This window comes from Triticum aestivum, chromosome 7B (assembly GCF_018294505.1).
Source record: "Triticum aestivum cultivar Chinese Spring chromosome 7B, IWGSC CS RefSeq v2.1, whole genome shotgun sequence".
Lineage (NCBI taxonomy): Eukaryota > Viridiplantae > Streptophyta > Magnoliopsida > Poales > Poaceae > Triticum > Triticum aestivum.
The window spans coordinates 55,022,323-55,044,558 of record NC_057813.1 but is presented as its reverse complement, the minus strand read 5'-3'; the positions used below and the strand labels follow the sequence as shown (position 1 = coordinate 55,044,558).

General features: G+C 47.8%; 1 protein-coding gene across 9 annotated transcripts; it reads right to left on the bottom strand.

The window, feature by feature from the left end:
• Positions 1-15,835: 15,835 nt before the first annotated feature.
• Positions 15,836-21,450, bottom strand: LOC123156731 (putative F-box/kelch-repeat protein At1g12870). Of its 9 annotated transcripts, XM_044574904.1 has the most exons (6): positions 21,265-21,450; positions 18,243-20,997; positions 18,037-18,156; positions 17,797-17,927; positions 17,144-17,238; positions 15,836-16,492 (listed from the first exon to the last, which is right to left on the bottom strand). In XM_044574904.1, exon 2 carries the CDS (start codon positions 20,960-20,962, stop codon positions 19,535-19,537), a length of 1,428 nt encoding a protein of 475 aa, XP_044430839.1. In that variant the 5' UTR covers positions 20,963-20,997; positions 21,265-21,450; the 3' UTR covers positions 15,836-16,492; positions 17,144-17,238; positions 17,797-17,927; positions 18,037-18,156; positions 18,243-19,534. The 9 variants fall into 9 exon arrangements, with proteins under 9 accessions (XP_044430839.1, XP_044430838.1, XP_044430837.1 ...); XM_044574903.1 differs by having other exon boundaries at positions 17,144-17,927; XM_044574902.1 differs by having other exon boundaries at positions 15,836-17,238.
• Positions 21,451-22,236: the final 786 nt, after the last annotated feature.

Below are 22,236 nucleotides of genomic sequence, written 5' to 3'. Positions count from 1 at the left end.
ACGTATATGATAGTGTCGCTAGCATCCATATGATAAGGAGCCCGGGCTGACATGACTAGTCGTAAACCCAAAGTGGCACAGACTTACAGGGACAGGCATCCATGACCCAGCTTCGAACGTGTCGGTCATCAGCAAGTGGGTCCGGGCTGTAGCACTGGGCTAGCAGGACTCCGGTAAACCGGGCTGTAGCGGGCTAACAGGACTCCGGTACTCAAAGCGTGACATTTCCCCGAAGGGACAGACACAGGAACGAAGAAGGACACATGCCGGCCAGCCTAAGTGTTCCAGAGCAGTAGCAAGCTACCATGGCTCAGCGGTAACACTAGGAGACATTTCCCGGTAAGAGAGGCTACTAAAGATAAACAACTAGATAGTCAGATCCCACACATACCAAGCATTTCAATCATACACACAATATGCTCGATATGTGCAAATACAACGAAGCATCACAACATGACTCTACGACACAAGTACTTTATTTAAGGCTCAGGGAGCCATACATAGCATACACAAAGGTACGGGTCACACGACCCAGCATTCAAGTCATACAGTCGTACAAGCCAGCAGCGGAAGTAACTTGTCTGAGTACAGACAACTAGTAAAATAAAAGAGGCTTGGAAAGCCTAGCTATACTACATGGTCCTTCACAAGCTCAGGGTCACCACCTGGGCCTTTAGCCTACTCGTTGATGTCAACGTCTACATAGAACCCATCAGAAGGGGTTGCAGCGTCTTTTGTAAAATGTAGATTATAGCAACATGAGTACAAAGGTACTCAGCAAGACTTACATCAGATCCTACATACATGCATATTATCAAGAAGGGTTGGTGGAGTTATTGCAGCAAGCCAGCTTTGACTCTTGGCTAGGCTATCCTACGATACTCCAACTTGAAATGATTTTGCGCACACGAGTCCACTACTCACCAATTCAATACACTACCGAGGATCCGCCTCCGTCTTCCTACGGAAGAGCCATCCTCGGCACTCACACTTATCTTGAGGCTTTTAGCAATTTCCATTTACTCGTCTATGAACTGTATAGGCAACCAAGTAGTCCTTTACCGCGGACGCGGCTATTCGAATAGATTATGATAACCCTGCAGGGGTGTACTTCTTCATACATGCTTCCACCACTTAGCGTCTGCACACGACAGGTGCTCGGCAGACTTCAAGCGAAAGCCGACGTGGGTGTAGACCACGACCTACCTAAACACTTAAGCCTCTAGTCCAGGTTTATCGCCTATCCAGGTTCCATCCGCAGGGAGTCCGGCCGAGGTTTCCCATACGGCCCCGAACGATGTGAACAGGGTTCCCGAGATACCTAACGGGTATTCGGTACACCCGGCCACGTACCTACCGCATCACAGCCCACCCCTACGGTCAGCGCTGTCCACGGCCTCCAGTAGGCTACAAACACCAGAAACTACTTGCGACTCCTGGACAGAGAGCTAGGGTGAATAAGAAGTCGAGCGGGGTCATATTTCAGGGCCCAATGCATGGTAGTAGCTGTATCTTAAATCACACATACAGATCTCAGTGCTTAAGGTCGGCTTCAATGAAACAACCCACCATGTACTCCTACATGGCCTCTCATCGATACCTTTACCAAATCGTGTTCACCACACCACTCTCATTACCGACATAATCATTTCACTCTAGCCATCACCCAGATGAACCAGACCTGACACGACTCTAAGCATAGCAGGCATAGCAAGGTAGGAACAACACATACATATGGCTCAATCAACTCCTACACATGCTAGTGGGTTTCATCTAGTTACTGTGGCAATGACAGGTCATGCAGAGGAAATGGGTTCAACTACCGTAACACACAGCAGTTTGAAACGCGTTGTCTTAATGCAGTAAAAGAGAGCAGGAGCGAGAACATGGGATTGTATCGATATGATCAAATGGTTGGTTGCTTGCCTGATGGTTCGATGCACTGATACGGTTCTTCGTTAGGGTAATCACGGTACTCCTCGGAGGCAGAACCTGTCGCAAAGGACACCGATACACAACCATCACCAAACAATGTGCAACAATATGATGCATGCATGAAACATGGCAAAATGAGTGTGTTGGGCTAATGCAACTAAAACCAGAAGGGTTTGAACAAATTTGAATCAAAGATTCAAATTTCAAACTCAAACATGGCCTTTTAAGGTGCTTTTCCTTGTTCTGCTTAAAACATCAATTTAACTTGTTTGATCATGCATGAAAATAGTACAGATGGATAGATTGGATTTTTCTGATCATTTTTCATATATAATTTGTCCAATTTGGAGTTACAGAATAAAAGTTATGAATTTTTGAAGTTTAAATAATATTCTGGAATTTCCTGATTTAAATTAAATCCAGAAATATAAATATTGCGCCAGCATGACGTCAGCATGACGTCAGTGGTCAACTGCGGCTGTCTGGGGTCAAACCTGACGTGTGGGGGCCACACGTCAGTGACAGGGGGGGTTTAACAGGATTAAATTATTCCTAATTAGGGGTTAGTGGCGCTGGGGCCCACTGTCAGTGTCAGGGGGGTTAATTAATCGGTGATTAGCACTAATCTGACCACCTGGCCGACGGGGCCCACGCGTCAGTGACCCTGGGGGGTCAAACCCCAGGTCAGACAGGTCAAACCCACCGACGACATGACGCCGGCGGGGCCCGAGATGGCGGCGCGATGCGGGATCGCGCTACAGGGCACGGGCGAGGCCGTGCTTGGGCTCGTTGGAGAGCTCTTGCTCCCGCGCGTCGAACGGTGGTGGTGGCCGTGCCTGGGGTGGCCTGTACCATCGACGGCGACGACCGTGGCGGCTGCCGGAGCTCGGTTGAGCTCGGGGTCGAGGCTACAACGGCTGCGGGGATGCGAGGTTGGCACCTACGGCTTCTACGCGGTGCGGTGAGTGCGTGGGTGTGCTCAGTTGGGCGCTACGGTGACCGTGGCCACGACGGCGACATCGCCGGCGGCGTCGAGCTTCGGAGCCCAAGGGGGCGGCAGCTACAGGAGGCTAGGGACGACGGGGCAAGGGGGAATCGAGTCAGTGGCTCACCGCGGAGCTGCAGGGATGGTTAGCGGGCTCGGGGACGTCCGGTAGCTCCCGATTCGACGGCGACGATCTCCGGTGGCCGAGGAGGGGAACGGCGACGTGGCGGCGATGCAGGGCTTCCGGAGGCCTGTGGAGCGTGGGGAGGAAGAGGGGGTCGCGGCGGAGCTCCTGAGCTAGTCGGGGGGGCGAGGGGTGGCCGGTGACGGCTGCTATGGCGAACGGCGGCGACGGTGGTGTTCGGCCGTGTGAGAGAGAGAGCGAGGGAGAGGAGGGAGGAGCTGAGGGAGAGTGAGAGAGAGCGAGGGAGAGGCGTGGCGTCGTCCGGGGCATCGAGCGAGGAGGGGAGGGCAGGCAGGCAGCCGAGCAGGTGGCGTGGCGCGGTGGCGCGCGCGCGCGCCGGCCACACTCCCCTCCCTCTGTCGAGGACGAAGACGACAGAGGAGGGAGGCGGGCTGGGCCGCCTGCTGGCTGGGCCGGCCAGCTGGCTGGACTGCATAGGGAGGAGCCCAGGTAAGCTCTCCCTTTTATTTATTTCTGTTTTCTAATTTCTGACATTTGTTTTGATTTAAAATAAATATTAAATTATTTATTTACCTTATGCCAATTTTTGCAGGAGCTAGATATATTATTCCAGAGCTCCTTTATAATTGGCATAATATTTGGACATATATTAATATATATAATTAATATATTTCCAATGCAAATATTTACGCATTAATTCCAAATGCCCAAAATAAATACCTATGAGCTCTTAAAAATATTGGTTTGATTTTTATCTCTGTCCAATATTTTCAGAGAGCAACATGAGCATTTTTCTTGGACCCTTTTGGAGAAATTTTTATTTGGATCATTTTCAAAAATGATTCTGAGGGTTTCACAAATCCCCATTTCAATTTAAATGGAATTTTAAACATGATGCACACACTCTGATGCATGACTAGCTAGGGTGTGACAACTCACCCCCACTCAAAAGAATCTCGTCCCGAGATTTGGGTTCCTCCGGGAAGAAGGCGGGATACTCAAGTCGAAGACGATCCTCCCTTTCCCAGGTTGCTTCATCCTCAGAATGGTGCGACCATTGAACTTTGAGAAACTTGATATTATGACGTCGGGTGGTACGTTCGGCCTGATCGAGGATACGAATGGGGTACTCTCGATATGTAAGATTATCTTGGAGATCAAGCGTTTCGTGGTCCACTTCACGGATAGGATCCGAGAAGCAACGCCTGAGTTGAGAAACGTGGAAGACATCGTGGACTCTGGAGAGATGCGGAGGTAGTTCCAACTGGTAGGCAACTTCTCCTCGTTTGGCGAGAATGCGAAAAGGTCCAATGTAACGAGGAGCCAATTTGCCTTTGATACCGAAACGATGGGTTCCCTTCAGAGGGGTGACCCGAAGATAAGCCTTCTCGTCAACCTCGAAAGTCATAGCCTTATGTTTTCGGTCATATTGACTCTTTTGACGAGATTGGGCTGTTTTCAACTTTTCACGAACGATGCGAACTTGTTCTTCTGCTTCCTGAATCATATCCGGGCCAAAGAATTGTCTTTCCCCGGTCTCTGACCAGTTAAGGGGTGTTCGACACCGTCGTCCATAGAGAACTTCAAAAGGGGCTTTACCCAAGCTAGACTGATAGCTGTTGTTGTAAGCGAATTCGACAAATGGAAGGCACTTCTCCCAGTCCATTCCGAATGAGATAACGGAGGCTCGAAGCATGTCTTCTAGAATTTGGTTGACGCGTTCCACTTGACCACTTGACTGAGGGTGGAAAGCGGTGCTAAAGGAGAGACGAGTCCCCATAGCATTTTGGAAACTTTCCCAAAATCGAGAGGTGAAAAGACTTCCTCGATCCGAGTTAATTTCCAAAGGAACACCATGGAGGGACACTATTCGGGAGATGTATAAGTCTGCCAGCTGACTAGCGGTTATACTCTCACGAACAGGTAAGAAATGGGCTACTTTGGAAAGACGATCGACCACGACGAAAATAGCATTATTCCCTCTCTTGGTCCTGGGAAAACCGGTAATGAAATCCATACCAATTTTATCCCATTTCCATTCAGGAATAGCTAAGGGTTGAAGGGTGCCAGCAGGCCGTTGATGCTCTGCTTTTACACGACGACAGACGTCGCAATTAGCAATATACTGAGCAATTTCTCTCTTCATCCTAGTCCACCAGAACCTCTGGCGTAGGTCCTGATACATCTTAGTACTACCGGGATGAATGGTGAGAGGAGATTCATGAGCCTCCTTAAGGATCAACTGCCGTAGATGCTGGTTCTTGGGAACCACTAGACGGTCCTCAAAGTACACAGCACCATGATCATTTGTGGAGAAACAACTAGCACCTCCGCTAGCAATGTTCTCTTTGATTTTAGATATTCCCTTATCTCGCTTTTGGGCAGCGATGATTTGATCCGTAAGAGTAGGTTTTGCTACCAAGGTGGAAAGAAAACCTTGAGGTACAATGTGAAGGTTAAGCTTCCGAAATTCCTCATGGAGAAGCGGTTGACTTTGTTGTAACATCAGGTTGTTACAATAAGATTTACGACTTAGCGCATCAGCCATGACGTTGGCTTTCCCTGGGGTGTAGGTTATTCCTAAGTCGAAGTCTGTGATCAACTCAACCCAATGTCTTTGCCTGAGATTCAGATCCGGTTGGGTGAAGATGTACTTCAGACTTTGGTGATCAGTGAATATTTCGCAACGATTACCGAGGAGGTAATGTCGCCAGGTCTTAAGTGCATAGACTACAGCTGCAAGCTCTAGATCATGAGTAGGATAATTCTCCTCATGTGGGTGCAATTGCCATGAAGCGTAGGCAATTACGTGTCGATCTTGCATGAGGATGCAACCTAGTCCTTGTCGCGAGGCGTCGCAGTAGATAACAAAGTCCTTGGAGAAGTCTGGCGGTACCAGTACGGGAGCAGAGGTCAGGCGTCTTTTCAGTTCCTGAAAGCTGTGCTCACATTGTGGAGTCCACTCGAACTTCTTATCTTTCTTGAGGAGTTCGGTTAGAGGTTTAGCAACCTTGGAGAAGTTCTCGACAAAGCGACGACAATAACTCGCTAAGCCTAGAAAACTCCGAACTTGCTTGACCGATTCAAGTGGAGTCCAATTAAGGACGGCTTGAACTCGCTCAGGGTTAACAGCAATACCTTTACCAGATATTACATGACCCAGATAGGTCACTTCTGACAACCAAAATTCACATTTGGGAAACTTGGCATAAAGGCGATGCTCTCGAAGTTTCTTCAACACTAGCCTTAGATGTTCGGCATGTTCTTCCTCGTTCTTAGAGTAGATGAGTATATCATCGAGGTAAACCACGACGAATTTATCCAAATACTCCATGAAGATTGAGTTCATTAACCGAGAAAAGGTGGCTGGAGCGTTGGTTAAACCGAAGGACATGACGGTGTACTCGTATTGGCCATAATGAGTAACAAAGGCCGTTTTAGGAATGTCCCCGTTTCTGATTTTGATTTGATGGTAGCCCAACCTCAAATCCATCTTGGAGAAGACTGAGGATCCAGCGAGCTGATCATACAGGTCATTGATCCTGGGAAGCGGATATTTGTTCTTGATTGTGACCAAATTGACAGGTCGATAATCTACAACCATCCGGTCCGTACCATCCTTCTTCTTGACGAAGAGGACGGGGCAAGCCCACGGAGATGAACTAGGGCGGATGAAACCCTTTTTCAAGGACTCATCGAGTTGTTTCTTAAGCTCGGCTAGTTCTAGGGGTGCCATCTTATAAGGTCTTCTAGCAATCGGAACGGTTCCTGGGATGAGGTCTATTACGAACTCAACATCCCTGTCAGGTGGAACACCTGGCAATTCCTCTGGAAAGACATCCGGGAAGTCACGGACTACCGAAACGTCCTCAAGGTCTGGCAAAGGGCTGGCGTTAAGAGAATATAATTGTCGCTTGGCTATTCGGGTCAAGACATTGACTATCTTCCCCGAAGGATGGGTGAGTTGAACAGTCCTAGAGAAGCAATCAATTTGGGCATGATGAGCTGACATCCAGTCCATACCCAGAATGATATTAATATCTGAAGATTTAAGGGCTATCAAAGACGCGAGGAAAACAAGTCTGTCGACTTGGATTTCATTTCCATAACTTACCCTAGAGGTCTGCCATCTAGAACCAGGGGTAGAAATTTCCATAGTGGATGGCATGTCACAGAATGCAACGTTATGCAAACGAGCATAATTTTCAGATATAAAAGAATGAGAGGCTCCTGTATCGAAAAGAACAGATGCCGGGTGGCAATTAACAAGAAGCGTACCGAGAACGACGTTGGGATCCTCTTGAGCTTCTTCGGCAGAGATACAGTTGACATGGCCACGTGAAGCGGTGACCGGCTTGGCGTGGAATATTTTTCCTGTCGGCTTGCCACGGCCAACAGCTTTAGCAGACTGGTTGGGGTTGGTCTGGGGACACTCACGCATATAGTGGCCAGACTCCCCGCACTTGAAACAAGTCACGGAACTGGTACGTGGAGGAGCATTGTTAGTTGGACCCCCATAGGGCTTGGCCGGTGCAGACTGTTGAACAGGGCGAGGCGCCTGGAAAGATGGCCTCGGTGTGAACCTGGGTGGCAGGGCGGTGTTGGGTACCCACACGCGGCGCTTCTGAGGACCAGCACCGGATGAGGAACCCATGTCACGGCCATGCTTGCGTGTTGCGTCATAATCAGTCTGACCAGTTTCAGCATTGATGGCTTTGTTGACAAGTTTCTGAAAAGATGTGCACTCATGCAGACGGAGGTCGCGGCGAAGCTCAGGACTAAGCCCCTTACGGAACCTTGCTTGCTTCTTGGCATCGGTAGAAACTTCCTCGGTTGCATATCGTGCGAGATTACCAAACTCCCTGCTATAAGCATCCATAGAGAGTCGGCCTTGGGTGAAACTGCAAAATTCCTCACGTTTACGGTCCATGAGACCCTCCGGAATGTGATGTTCACGGAAAGCCTCGCTGAATTCAGCCCAAGTGGTGACATGGCCCGCCGGGCGCATAGCTCCATAATTCTCCCACCATAGACTGGCGGGGCCTTCAAGATGATATGCAGCAAAGGTGACCTTGTTAGCCTCCGCTACCAGCGCGGAACGCAGTTTGTGAGCGATACTGCGAAGCCAGTCATCAGCGTCGAGAGGCTCGACGGAGTGGTGGAACGTGGGTGGATGTAATTTGATAAAATCACTGAGTGACACCACGTTAGTCCTCTGATGGTGTGCTGTGTTCTGTTCAATACGCTCCAACAAACGGTTGGTCTCCCGCTTGTTTCTTTCGGCTTCCATCATAACCTCGGCTAGGGAAGGAGGATGAGGCAGAGTTGCATCCCTGACTTCACTGCCTTCGGCCTGCTCTTGAGGAGCAGGGTTAGTGCGCGTGTTGACCATCCTAGGTAAACAAGACAATGATTTAGTCAGGATGATAAAATTCCGACATAGGATACAAAATGTAAGGAATAACTCGAAATGCAAGATGATCATCCGTATGACATGGTAGATACAGAAACTGCTTCTTTTATTTCCATCGTCATACACACCATACAGGGTTTAGTACAAGACCAAACAAAGTACTATTACGGTGAAAGAGGATTACATCTTATCGGAGGCATTCCAAGCTCCTATACATTATTTTTCTACACCTCCGGAAAGAGTACAAACTAGATCATATCCCACGAGTCTCGCGGAACGATAGATGACACAGCTAGTGCGAACTAGTGATACTACCACTAACTCAGACCGATCCGTAGTAGTCCTCGTAGAAGTCACCTCCATAGCCTGGAAGCTCAACATGATCATCCGGAAACAGACGATCTCGCGGAGCTTGTGGACCATAGGGGCTAGGATGAGGTCTTGGACCAACAGACGGTGGCCTGCGGGGGCCGCGAGGTGGGGTGATGCCTCCTACATCACGCCAACCCATCACGTCTAGCAGAGCAGATCTCACAGGATAGAGATCACGCATATCTGAATATCCAGCTTGCACCGCCGGTGCAAACCGAGTCAAAGTAGCCCAGTGGTCAGCACGGGTATTGAAAAGCTCTAACCTCAAGGCCCGATTTTCACGGTCCTTATCCTCGAGCATCTCAGCAGTGGTACGAGTCCGTGAATCCTCCTGAGTGGGGTCAGCATAGATAGCCTGGAGATACCCTTGTGCTCCCGGAAGTGATCCTGGCATATACCGGAAATCAGAGTCCCGAAATAGACCAGATCTGACTCGCATAATGGTCATCATAGAGTAGGCGGCGTCCTGCACAGCCATCTCAATAGTAACCCCGAGTCCATAGGAGCAGTGAAGAGGCTCGGTGGATCCAGGATAAGATGGAAATATCCTGACAGTGCAGAGATACTGGCTTTGATTAAAATCTCGGAATTGCTCTTCGACCGTGTACTTAGGATACCAGCGGTATCCAGCCTCAGTCATTACCCTGACCAACTTGGCAGTATGGCCGGGTACATCTAGGCATCGAGTCAGGCGAACCACTTGATTGAGGTCGCGAGTGGCCATCTGAAAGCACAATCATAATGCAAAGGCATTAGAATTTCTAGCAAAATTTCGGCAGCATAACAGCTATAAATGCTCAAGAAGGACTTTGAGACATTTGACAAAGGATTTCGTACACACTCAACATCATCATATCAAAGTTCTGAATCCATTCTAACAACATAATGTGGTAGTAGAACTGAACTAGGCTTGTATCCATCAAACTTATAAGGTACTACTGATTAGTAACACGTGATCCTGATAGAGAGAATAGATCCTAATTCCTTAACCCCCGGTGGAAGAATGGACTGACTCAGATCAGAATGTCATAAGATAAAGGAGTAAAAAGAGCCTTACGTTCCAACCCACAAACAATTCCCCTACATATAACTAAAGAATTTCTAGACTCAACATCGACCAGTTTGGCTTGGAGAACCTACAGGCAGTCCGGCTCTGATGCCAACGCTGTCAGGACCCCGACTCGATGTCACATCGATCTAGCCGGTAACACCTCATATCACTTTGCGGCCTCACGCACGGTATCCCCACGGGTGTCGCCTTACCTTTGCCCGGGACCGTTTGCGCATTTTGGCTCACGTATATGATAGTGTCGCTAGCATCCATATGATAAAGAGCCCGGGCTGACATGACTAGTCGTAAACCCAAAGTGGCGCAGACTTACAGGGACAGGCATCCATGACCCAGCTTCGAACGTGTCGGTCATCAGCAAGTGGGTCCGGGCTGTAGCACTGGGCTAGCAGGACTCCGGTAAACCGGGCTGTAGCGGGCTAACAGGACTCTGGTACTCAAAGCGTGACATTTCCCCGAAGGGACAGACACAGGAACGAAGAAGGACACATGCCGGCCAGCCTAAGTGTTCCAGAGCAGTAGCAAGCTACCATGGCTCAGCGGTAACACTAGGAGACATTTCCCGGTAAGAGAGGCTACTAAAGATAAACAACTAGATAGTCAGATCCCACACATACCAAGCATTTCAATCATACACACAATATGCTCGATATGTGCAAATACAACGAAGCATCACAACATGACTCTACGACACAAGTACTTTATTTAAGGCTCAGGGAGCCATACATAGCATACACAAAGGTACGGGTCACACGACCCAGCATTCAAGTCATACAGTCATACAAGCCAGCAGCGGAAGTAACTTGTCTGAGTACAGACAACTAGTAAAATAAAAGAGGCTTGGAAAGCCTAGCTATACTACAAGGTCCTTCACAAGCTCAGGGTCACCACCTGGGTCTTTAGCCTACTCGTTGATGTCAACGTCTACATAGAACCCATCAGAAGGGGTTGCAGCGTCTTCTGTAAAAATGTAGATTATAGCAACATGAGTACAAAGGTACTCAGCAAGACTTACATCAGATCCTACATACATGCATAGTATCAAGAAGGGTTGGTGGAGTTATTGCAGCAAGCCAGCTTTGACTCTTGGCTAGGCTATTCTACGATACTCCAACTGAAATGGTTTTGCGCACACGAGTCCACTACTCACCACTTCAATACACTACCGAGGATCCACCTCCGTCTTCCTACGGAAGAGCCATCCTCGGCACTCACACTTATCTTGAGGCTTTTAGTAGTTTCCATTTACTTGTCTATGAACTGTATAGGCAACCAAGTAGTCCTTTACCGCGGACGCGGCTATTCGAATAGATTATGTTAACCCTGCAGGGGTGTACTTCTTCATACACGCTCTCACCACTTACCGTCATTTACACGACATGTACTCGGCAACCTTCAAGCGGAAGCCCAACGTGGGTGTCGGCCACGACCTACCTAATCACCTAAGTCTCCAATCCAGGTTTATCGCCTATCCAGGTTCCATCCGCAGGGAGTCCGGCCGAGGTTTCCCATACGGCCCCGAACGATGTGTACAGGGGTCCGTGACACCTAACGGGTGCCCGGTATCCCCGGCCACGTACCTAAGTGTCAGGACCCCGACTCGATGTCACATCGATCTAGCTTGTAACACCTCATATCACTTTGCGGCCTTACGCACGGTATCCCCACGGGTGTTGCCTTACCTTTTCCCGGGACCGTTTGCGCCTTTTGGCTCACGTATATGATAGTGTCGCTAGCATCCATATGATAAGGAGCCCGGGCTGACATGACTAGTTGTAAACCCAAAGTGGCACAGACTTACAGGGACAGGCATCCATGACCCAGCTTCGAACGTGTCGGTCATCAGCAAGTGGGTCCGGGCTGTAGCACTGGGCTAGCAGGACTCCGGTAAACTGGGCTGTAGCGGGCTAACAGGACTCCGGTACTCAAAGCGTGACATTTCCCCGAAGGGACAGACACAGGAACGAAGAAGGACACATGCCGGCCAGCCTAAGTGTTCTAGAGCAGTAGCAAGCTACCATGGCTCAGCGGTAACACTAGGAGACATTTCCCGGTAAGAGAGGCTACTAAAGATAAACAACTAGATAGTCAGATCCCACACATACCAAGCATTTCAATCATACACACAATATGCTCGATATGTGCAAATACAACGAAGCATCACAACATGACTCTACGACACAAGTACTTTATTTAAGGCTCAGGGAGCCATACATAGCATACACAAAGGTACGGGTCACACGACCCAGCATTCAAGTCATACAGTCATACAAGCCAGCAGCGGAAGTAACTTGTCTGAGTACAGACAACTAGTAAAATAAAAGAGGCTTGGAAAGCCTAGCTATACTACATGGTCCTTCACAAGCTCAGGGTCACCACCTGGGCCTTTAGCCTACTCGTTGATGTCAACGTCTACATAGAACCCATCAGAAGGGGTTGCAGCGTCTTCTGTAAAATGTAGATTATAGCAACATGAGTACAAAGGTACTCAGCAAGACTTACATCAGATCCTACATACATGCATATTATCAAGAAGGGTTGGTGGAGTTATTGCAGCAAGCCAGCTTTGACTCTTGGCTAGGCTATCCTACGATACTCCAACTTGAAATGATTTTGCGCACACGAGTCCACTACTCACCAATTCAATACACTACCGAGGATCCGCCTCCGTCTTCCTACGGAAGAGCCATCCTCGGCACTCACACTTATCTTGAGGCTTTTAGCAATTTCCATTTACTCGTCTATGAACTGTATAGGCAACCAAGTAGTCCTTTACCGCGGACGCGGCTATTCGAATAGATTATGATAACCCTGCAGGGGTGTACTTCTTCATACATGCTTCCACCACTTAGCGTCTGCACACGACAGGTGCTCGGCAGACTTCAAGCGAAAGCCGACGTGGGTGTAGACCACGACCTACCTAAACACTTAAGCCTCTAGTCCAGGTTTATCGCCTATCCAGGTTCCATCCGCAGGGAGTCCGGCCGAGGTTTCCCATACGGCCCCGAACGATGTGAACAGGGTTCCCGAGATACCTAACGGGTATTCGGTACACCCGGCCACGTACCTACCGCATCACAGCCCACCCCTACGGTCAGCGCTGTCCACGGCCTCCAGTGGGCTACAAACACCAGAAACTACTTGCGACTCCTGGACAGAGAGCTAGGGTGAATAAGAAGTCGAGCGGGGTCATATTTCAGGGCCCAATGCATGGTAGTAGCTGTATCTTAAATCACACATACAGATCTCAGTGCTTAAGGTCGGCTTCAATGAAACAACCCACCATGTACTCCTACATGGCCTCTCATCGATACCTTTACCAAATCGTGTTCACCACACCACTCTCATTACCGACATAATCATTTCACTCTAGCCATCACCCAGATGAACCAGACTTGACACGACTCTAAGCATAGCAGGCATAGCAAGGTAGGAACAACACATACATATGGCTCAATCAACTCCTACACATGCTAGTGGGTTTCATCTAGTTACTGTGGCAATGACAGGTCATGCAGAGGAAATGGGTTCAACTACCGTAGCACACAGCAGTTTGAAACGCGTTGTCTTAATGCAGTAAAAGAGAGCAGGAGCGAGAACATGGGATTGTATCGATATGATCAAATGGTTGGTTGCTTGCCTGATGGTTCGATGCACTGATACGGTTCTTCGTTAGGGTAATCACGGTACTCCTCGGAGGCAGAACCTGTCGCAAAGGACACCGATACACAACCATCACCAAACAATGTGCAACAATATGATGCATGCATGAAACATAGCAATATGAGTGTGTTGGGCTAATGCAACTAAAACCAGAAGGGTTTGAACAAATTTGAATCAAAGATTCAAATTTCAAACTCAAACATGGCCTTTTAAAGTGCTTTTCCTTGTTCTGCTTAAAACATCAATTTAACATGTTTGATCATGCATGAAAATAGTACAGATGGATAGATTGGATTTTTCTGATCATTTTTCATATATAATTTGTCCAATTTGGAGTTACAGAATAAAAGTTATGAATTTTTGAAGTTTAAATAATATTCTGGAATTTCCTGATTTAAATTAAATCCAGAAATATAAATATTGCGCCAGCATGACGTCAGCATGACGTCAGTGGTCAACTGCGGCTGTCTGGGGTCAAACCTGACGTGTGGGGGCCACACGTCAGTGACAGGGGGGGTTTAACAGGATTAAATTATTCCTAATTAGGGGTTAGTGGCGCTGGGGCCCACTGTCAGTGTCAGGGGGGTTAATTAATCGGTGATTAGCACTAATCTGACCACCTGGCCGACGGGGCCCACGCGTCAGTGACCCTGGGGGGTCAAACCCCAGGTCAGACAGGTCAAACCCACCGACGACATGACGCCGGCGGGGCCCGAGACGGCGGCGCGATGCGGGATCGCGCTACAGGGCACGGGCGAGGCCGTGCTTGGGCTCGTTGGAGAGCTCTTGCTCCCGCGCGTCGAACGGTGGTGGTGGCCGTGCCTGGGGTGGCCTGTACCGTCGACGGCGACGACCGTGGCGGCTGCCGGAGCTCGGTTGAGCTCGGGGTCGAGGCTACAACGGCTGCGGGGATGCGAGGTTGGCACCTACGGCTTCTACGCGGTGCGGTGAGTGCGTGGGTGTGCTCGGTTGGGCGCTACGGTGACCGTGGCCACGACGGCGACATCGCCGGCGGCGTCGAGCTTCGGAGCCCAAGGGGGCGGCAGCTACAGGAGGCTAGGGACGACGGGGCAAGGGGGAATCGAGTTAGTGGCTCACCGCGGAGCTGCAGGGATGGTTAGCGGGCTCGGGGACGTCCGGTAGCTCCCGATTCGACGGCGACGATCTCCGGTGGCCGAGGAGGGGAACGGCGACGTGGCGGCGATGCAGGGCTTCCGGAGGCCTGTGGAGCGGTGGGGAGGAAGAGGGGGTCGCGGCGGAGCTCCTGAGCTAGTCGGGGGGGCGAGGGGTGGCCGGTGACGGCTGCTATGGCGAACGGCGGCGACGGTGGTGTTCGGCCGTGTGAGAGAGAGAGCGAGGGAGAGGAGGGAGGAGCTGAGGGAGAGTGAGAGAGAGCGAGGGAGAGGCGTGGCGTCGTCCGGGGCATCGAGCGAGGAGGGGAGGGCAGGCAGGCAGCCGAGCAGGTGGCGTGGCGCGGTGGCGCGCGCGCGCCGGCCACACTCCCCTCCCTCTGTCGAGGACGAAGACGACAGAGGAGGGAGGCGGGCTGGGCCGCCTGCTGGCTGGGCCGGCCAGCTGGCTGGACTGCACAGGGAGGAGCCCAGGTAAGCTCTCCCTTTTATTTATTTCTGTTTTCTAATTTCTGACATTTGTTTTGATTTAAAATAAATATTAAATCATTTATTTACCTTATGCCAATTTTTGCAGGAGCTAGATATATTATTCCAGAGCTCCTTTATAATTGGCATAATATTTGGACATATATTAATATATATAATTAATATATTTCCAATGCAAATATTTATGCATTAATTCCAAATGCCCAAAATAAATACCTATGAGCTCTTAAAAATATTGGTTTGATTTTTATCTCTGTCCAATATTTTCAGAGAGCAACATGAGCATTTTTCTTGGACCCTTTTGGAGAAATTTTTATTTGGATCATTTTCAAAAATGATTCTGAGGGTTTCACAAATCCCCATTTCAATTTAAATGGAATTTTAAACATGATGCACACACTCTGATGCATGACTAGCTAGGGTGTGACAATGTGTACGTGCAGTTGATCCATGCTTCTCTTTATGATACAATACCATTGTTTATAATTATGGTTAAAACACGAATTATGTTGTCATTAACACCAAAGACAATTAAGGGCATAAATGCCCTTTCAATCTCCCCTATTTTGGCATTGATGACAACACAATTTAACGATATAAAAATATTATGATAAGCTCCTCATCATGTTTCTAATGACAATAAATAAGAGCTCCACTAACTTTGTGCCATATTGTAAATGTTGCATTTGAATACAAAAGGCACACCAGTGGAGAGACACTCCCCCCATTTCATTACAACCCAATATATGTGCAAGTGAACAAAGATGAAGCATGAAACACTCACTTGCAATAATTTATAGTTGGGTATATCAAAAGAGATAGACAATTAACTAACCCCAACCGCAAATGCATTTATTACCAACAAACCAATAAGAGTAGTACTCCCTCCGTCCCAAAATTCATGTCGCGGCCCCAGTTCATTGGCGAATTTGCAGAACAACCCTCGCAATTGGAAAAGTGTGACAAACAGACACCTCCGCCACATCTTCCTCCGCTTGTCCCCCGCACGATTGCCAGGGGCCGGCGCCGGCCAGCCACGATTCCGTACGGGCGTCGCCGCCGCCGCCGCCCAGACCCGCTCTGCCGTCGCCCAGATCTGCGCCGCCGCCCAAAACTGCTCTCCCGCTGCTGCTTCTCCTCAAGCTCCGGCGATTGCTTCTCCTTGAGCTCTGGCTGCTGCTTCTCCTCGAGCTCCCGTTGTTGCTTATCCTCGAGCTCCCGCCGATGGAGCTCTGCTGTCTCCCGTGCTTCTCCCGTGCCCGAGCTACTGCTGCTGCTGCTCCTCTGCACTCTGAAGATACAGAGTAAATTCAATCAAATTCACTGTTAATTTTGGAGCAAATCAAAATAAGACAAGATTGCTGGGATGTTTGTTCGCTTCGGCCGTGCTCAAATCTCATATGCCAACCAGAGTTTGCTCCAGTTCCTCCTAGACATCAAAATAGTGAACCGATGGCCAATTTTATTGAAATTCACACTCTATCTTAATTTATCAATTGGGTAACTGCACAATTGTGTCTACTGCTGCTTCGGACATTGTGAGAATCTTAATTTATCATGTGCACATAGGCCACGGCCAGACGCAAATCTGTGAATATGGAAGAGCAACTAATATATGGATTAAAGATACTCTGCTTTCTTTTTGGTTAGTTGCCCTGTTTCATTTCTTTCTAAAACAGTGTCTATCTTTAGGTTCTAGCACATCTAAGTAATGTGGCCAGTGTCAAGTAAGCAACAAACAAAGATAATTCTGTTCAATTTCAAATTCAGTAGCACAAGCATAACCTCTACAGATGTTGAGATAAACAATTGGTGTGAACGAAATAATTTCAGAAAAAACATCACATAATGTACTGCATATTCAACTCAAAATTTAACTGAAAATGTACTGAAGATTTAACTGAAATCCAGTGCAAATTAGTGAAAAAAATTCAGTACAAACCATACACTCCACAAAATTCAGTAGATGTGCTGTTGTAGAACTGTTCCCGCTTGTGATGTCTTGGAAATTTATTCAGAAGTTTGCCATGTCGTACTCTGATTAATTGAGTTGAGAGAAAATGATGCATATTCCATGAGTAAATGTCAAGATCCAAGATACTTACATGCATGCCTTCTTGGCTGTAGTTCCTTTTCCTTTCTTTAATTTGTTCAGATTGTAAATAAAGAGAGCATGATTGTAAAAAAAGAATAGGTAGTTATCTGACTGAATCTAAGAATAGGTAGTTAGGTAAAAAAATAGGTAGTTTACTTTAAATGAATCAGTTTACTGAATTAAGTGCCTGGTGTATATGAATTGAAAAATAAATTCAGTTTACTGATTTTGGAGTAAACTGAATTTTATGTGCATAGCAGCCTTTCTTTGCCAACTGAGTGAATTTTGAGATAGTACAAATCTTACTAACATGTCGGATTTGGGTTGCCTATGTGTCCTGGATGTACTAGTACTCATCTTTTTAAAAACTTAACAAAGTTCATGATTCAGAAATTCCAATGGTTCAGAACTTAAGTGATTCACAACATGATTTAGTAACAAGGTTCATAACTTAAATGTTGTCTCCAACTTAAATTCAGTAACAAGGGAGAGGAAAAAACCTTTTGCTGCTGCTGGAGGAGAACGGAGGAGGGCGGTTGCTTGGTTGCAGAACGTGACCACAGTCACGACGTTGGGCGTTGTTTCGTTAGCAGTTCATGGGATCGGATGACCAAGGGTGCACATTATATGCCTGTGAAGATCAGCAAGCAAGTGGTGTGGTCAAACGAATTGGTGATGAAGTAGGGGATACATACAAGTTGCACAAAATGTTCAGAATCAACAACCCAAAGGATACATACAGAACTTTGCAAGTTGCAACTGAAAGGGCCAGGCCACCCAAGCAACTGCAAGTGTTCTGCTGCATCACCGAACAGCAAGACAGTCACCAAATCTCCAGGCCCGTACTGCTGCAACTGCAACTGCAACTTCAAATTTTTCAGTTTTACTCAAATTTCAGTCAAACATTACAGTTTGGGGACAACTTGGGGACAGTTTGGATCCTCACCTTTTCTCTGTCGTCGCGGGCAGTGCTGGTTGCTGGGCGGCGAAGGCGGGGATGGTTGCTGCTGCCGACGGAGGAAAGTGGAGAACTTCTGCCGACTCCAGGGAGGTGCGCGGGGGAGCGAGATGGACGAGGTTGGCGGCGAGGTGAAGGAACTGGCGGGGACCGGCTTCGTGGTCTACGACGGCCAGCCGGCGAGGAGGTGGTTGACGACGGGAAGGGCCAGCTCCGGCTCGCCAAGCTCGGGAAAGGCCGCTGCCGCCGGAGAGCAGATCGAAACAAAAATCGAGCCTTCTCCTTCCCGTGATTCACCATGGGGAACGAATAAGGGAACAAGGAGAGGGAAGCGCGGTGGAGGCGTGGGGCGGGGGCGGGGGAGCTTCGGCGACGCGCGGTGGAGCCGAGCAGGGGACCTCCGGCGTGGGGGAACCCAGCAGGGGACCTTCGGCGCGCAGGGGAGACGAGCGAGGGAGACGACCAGGGAGTGCGGGTTGTGTCGGGAATTCGCTGAGGGGATTTTCATAAAAGTGCCACTGCGACATGTTTTTCGGGACGGAGGGAGTACATACTAAAACAAATGTTTAAACGATCAGAAGCTCACAAGAAACAACAAATATAAGAGCTTGTGCCTACCCATAGATTAACCCGATAAGACCTAATAGAACCCACTTAAACAATGTACTGATTAGAAGAAATTTATCACTTGGTGGGCTTACTTAAGTTTGTTTACACATAAGCTTTTACCCAAGCAAAAAGCACTTTATACATGCAGAAACACACGCTACAGTTATCAGATAACCTGATGCATTAGGTAAGCCTATACTCCAAACTTGAGTTTGCAAACTAATAATAACATTTGCTCTGACTAACTAATAATAACATTTGCTCTGAATTTCCAGTAATGGAAACGTGTTGCAGTGTGCATTTGTATGTGACCATTGTCTGCTATGATTCATGGTCTATAATAACCATTTACGGTCTCGATTGTTTTGATAAGAGAACAGTACTATTCTGATTTTAGTTAGTTTCTCTTTCCTACTGATGGAACAGAAATAGTACACTTGAATTTAACTGCTTAATTAAGTGATAAATCAGTAGTACTAAGTGAAGGATCAATGTGTGCGTGTGTCCTCTACAAGGTATGAAAACATGAAATAACTTCCGCATGCTAAATGATAATCAACATCTCAAAGCAAAAAAGGAACGACTGCTCTTACAAAAGGGGTCAATAGATGCCAGGGAAAAAATATCTAAAAACATGAAAATCGACATCATACAAGCTCGATGGATACCATCTAGTTTCGGTTGGGAGGCGGAGTAGTTGACAATTTTATCTTTTCAACTGTTTCATGCACCAGGGCAAGGCTCTCTTCAAATAAACTGAATCTTGAACTTGGATTCATGCCTTCAAGCGATGCATGTGCCACGGTGATTGAAAGAATGGTCTCTAAAGATTCAGAATTAAGGTCATAGGTGTAAACCTTCTTCTGAAACTTGTCGCAGATTTTGTGCATGCTAGTAGCGATGAGGATCTTCTTCGTTGACATGCTAGTGCCTGTAGAACCAATAACTCTCACAACCTTGGGCTGACGTAAATCTGTTGCCACACGCCCTAACAAAGAAATGCGATGATTCAGTGACCAAGCACAAGAGCTACGATCCGGCAATTTCCATATCTCCAGAACGCAACCACCATTACGATTATATCGAAGGTCTCGGACCATACACGGTTGGTTATCCATCTGCACTAGGTGCTCTCCTAATGTCCCGGGGCAGAAGGGGACAAACTCTGGACCTGATGCTGACAATGGTGTGGATGAGTACATTTCTGATGTCCAGAACGGTGGTGGCCCAACAAAACTGAAGGTCTCCTCCGCAAGAGAAAATGATATCACAGCAGCTCTTGGCTTTTTGGAGAACAAAGAAGGCTGGACCAACCAGTGCAGGTGTCCATTTGCAAACACAGGTGGTAGACTGAAGAATGCCGCATTATTAACAGCAGCACCTGCAAACCTGCACAATCCAAAGGGTATTCCTCCAGTAGGCGGCCTCCAGCAATCCCCATAACCACTTCCATGTGTGTATACCTCACACCTTACGGACTCATTGTCATGGCGTGACCCTTTGATCAGTCTGACCACTTTGTACTTTCTTGTCCTGGCATCAAATCCCAGCCCGGTAGATGTACACCTGACCAAGTAACGGAAAGGTGGCAGACGTGTTACTGCTCGTGTGGCAGCATTGCAGATGTAGTAAGCTGGCGCAACAGCATCAAACAGAAGGGTGAGGCCATGGCACGGCGCTGGCATGACAACCTGCATCGAGTTGCCGCAGGCAGAGTCAAGGGTGAACAGCAGGTCATCTTTGGGGCCTGAGGGGGAGCATGAGAACACCTCTGTGGAGCCGGGTCTTGATGTGGGTGAGACAAACAGTAGCTTCGGCGGTGCTATCTTGGGGGTCGCCATGTGGAGATTGCAGAACTGCTCAGTGGAGAAGAACACAGCCCAGGAGCGGCAGACGGCCCGGAAGCGGAGTATGGATTTGACAGGGAGCCGCAGTAGCACCTCCATGATTATCTCATCCGGGAGCGAACCACCACCGGAAAATGCGGCCTTCTTCCTCTGGTTGCAAGCAGAGGATGGCATGGTAATGGCAATATTCCCCTCTCCTTTTGAGATTAACGCATGATATTGGCAATCTTCCTCTCTTTTTCTGCTACACATGATCTGCTTACCCAAACTCGAAGCAGTCAGTTGGTCTGCAATAAAATCAACACGCGGACCTTAGCCTACTGCTAGTGAACCTCCCCGATGCAGATATTTGATAAAACATTTAAGTAAATAATCATAGAAACTGACTCTTTTCTCGCGGGCAGTAATTCTTAACTTAAATCGACCTTGAATAAGACGGATCTAGTGTTGCCCACAGCTAAGGAAAGAAAAGACGACGAGATCTGGTAGTGTTTTTCCTCTGCGCGCGAGATCTGGTAGTTGACGAGAATGAACAAGAGGACTTGCGTGCTTACCTCGGCAAGCAGGATGAATCGCTTCCGGATGGACCTTCAATCTCGCAGCTCCTTCAACTGGAGCTAAGGGTTTGGCGTTGAAAGACTCGATTTTTTTTTTCTAGCTGGGATTGAGGAACAGAGAATTTCCCGGCGGGAGACGATGGTAAAGCTACCATCGAGACGGCGTAGGGATTTTTTTGCTAGCTTTTTTCTTTTTGAGACACTTTTTATTGCTAGCTGGTCCTCAAAACCGGCAAGGCCAGGACTGCGAGACACCTACGCTGGGCCGACCACCCAAATTCAGTTTGGGCTCGCGATACTTCTTCCCGAGGCTGTACTTCGGTTATAACAATTTTTTCGTTCGGTTTGCTCAGTTTTTTTTTTGTAAAAAACTATGATTAGACTTATCTAAAAAATCTGAACAAATTTGTCTGATTTATTTGGAACACGTAAAAGGTGTGCCAAATATTTTAAGAAAAAGTTCATCGTGCATTTATTAAAAAGTAGAATGTATTCTAGAAAAACATGTATTTGAAAAACATTTGGTGCATTTAAAATAATGTTCACCATATATATCATCCAGAAGTGTTTAAAAACAATAAGGCCAGGAAAAAAAGGGAACAAATGAAAAGCGAAAATATATTACAACAACAAAGAAACCAAAATAGAAAACCGCAACAAAAAACCAAAATAAAAAAGGGCTACAAGAGGACAGTGGATTTTAAAAATATGCATTTGGTCATCTAACCTCGTTGTTTGTTGTAAATACGGTGCTTTCTACCGTATCCGGACGTATACCCTACATGTGTGGCATGCGAGCATGGCACTGATCCACGTGTCAATGGCTGGGAGTAAAAGAATCAGATAACTCGTTGGGTCTTTTTAATTACGCAGAAAGGCCTCGGTGACACCCACTTGTCTATGAACAGTGTATAACGAAAAATGACAAATATAATTCGTAGTGGGCTGGATTCAAACCTACGACCACCA

Excerpts from the sequence above, each read along its gene's own strand:
- LOC123156731 (XM_044574901.1), bottom strand. The coding sequence starts at position 20,962 with ATGTGTAGCAGAAAAAGAGAGGAAGATTGCCAATATCATGCGTTAATC.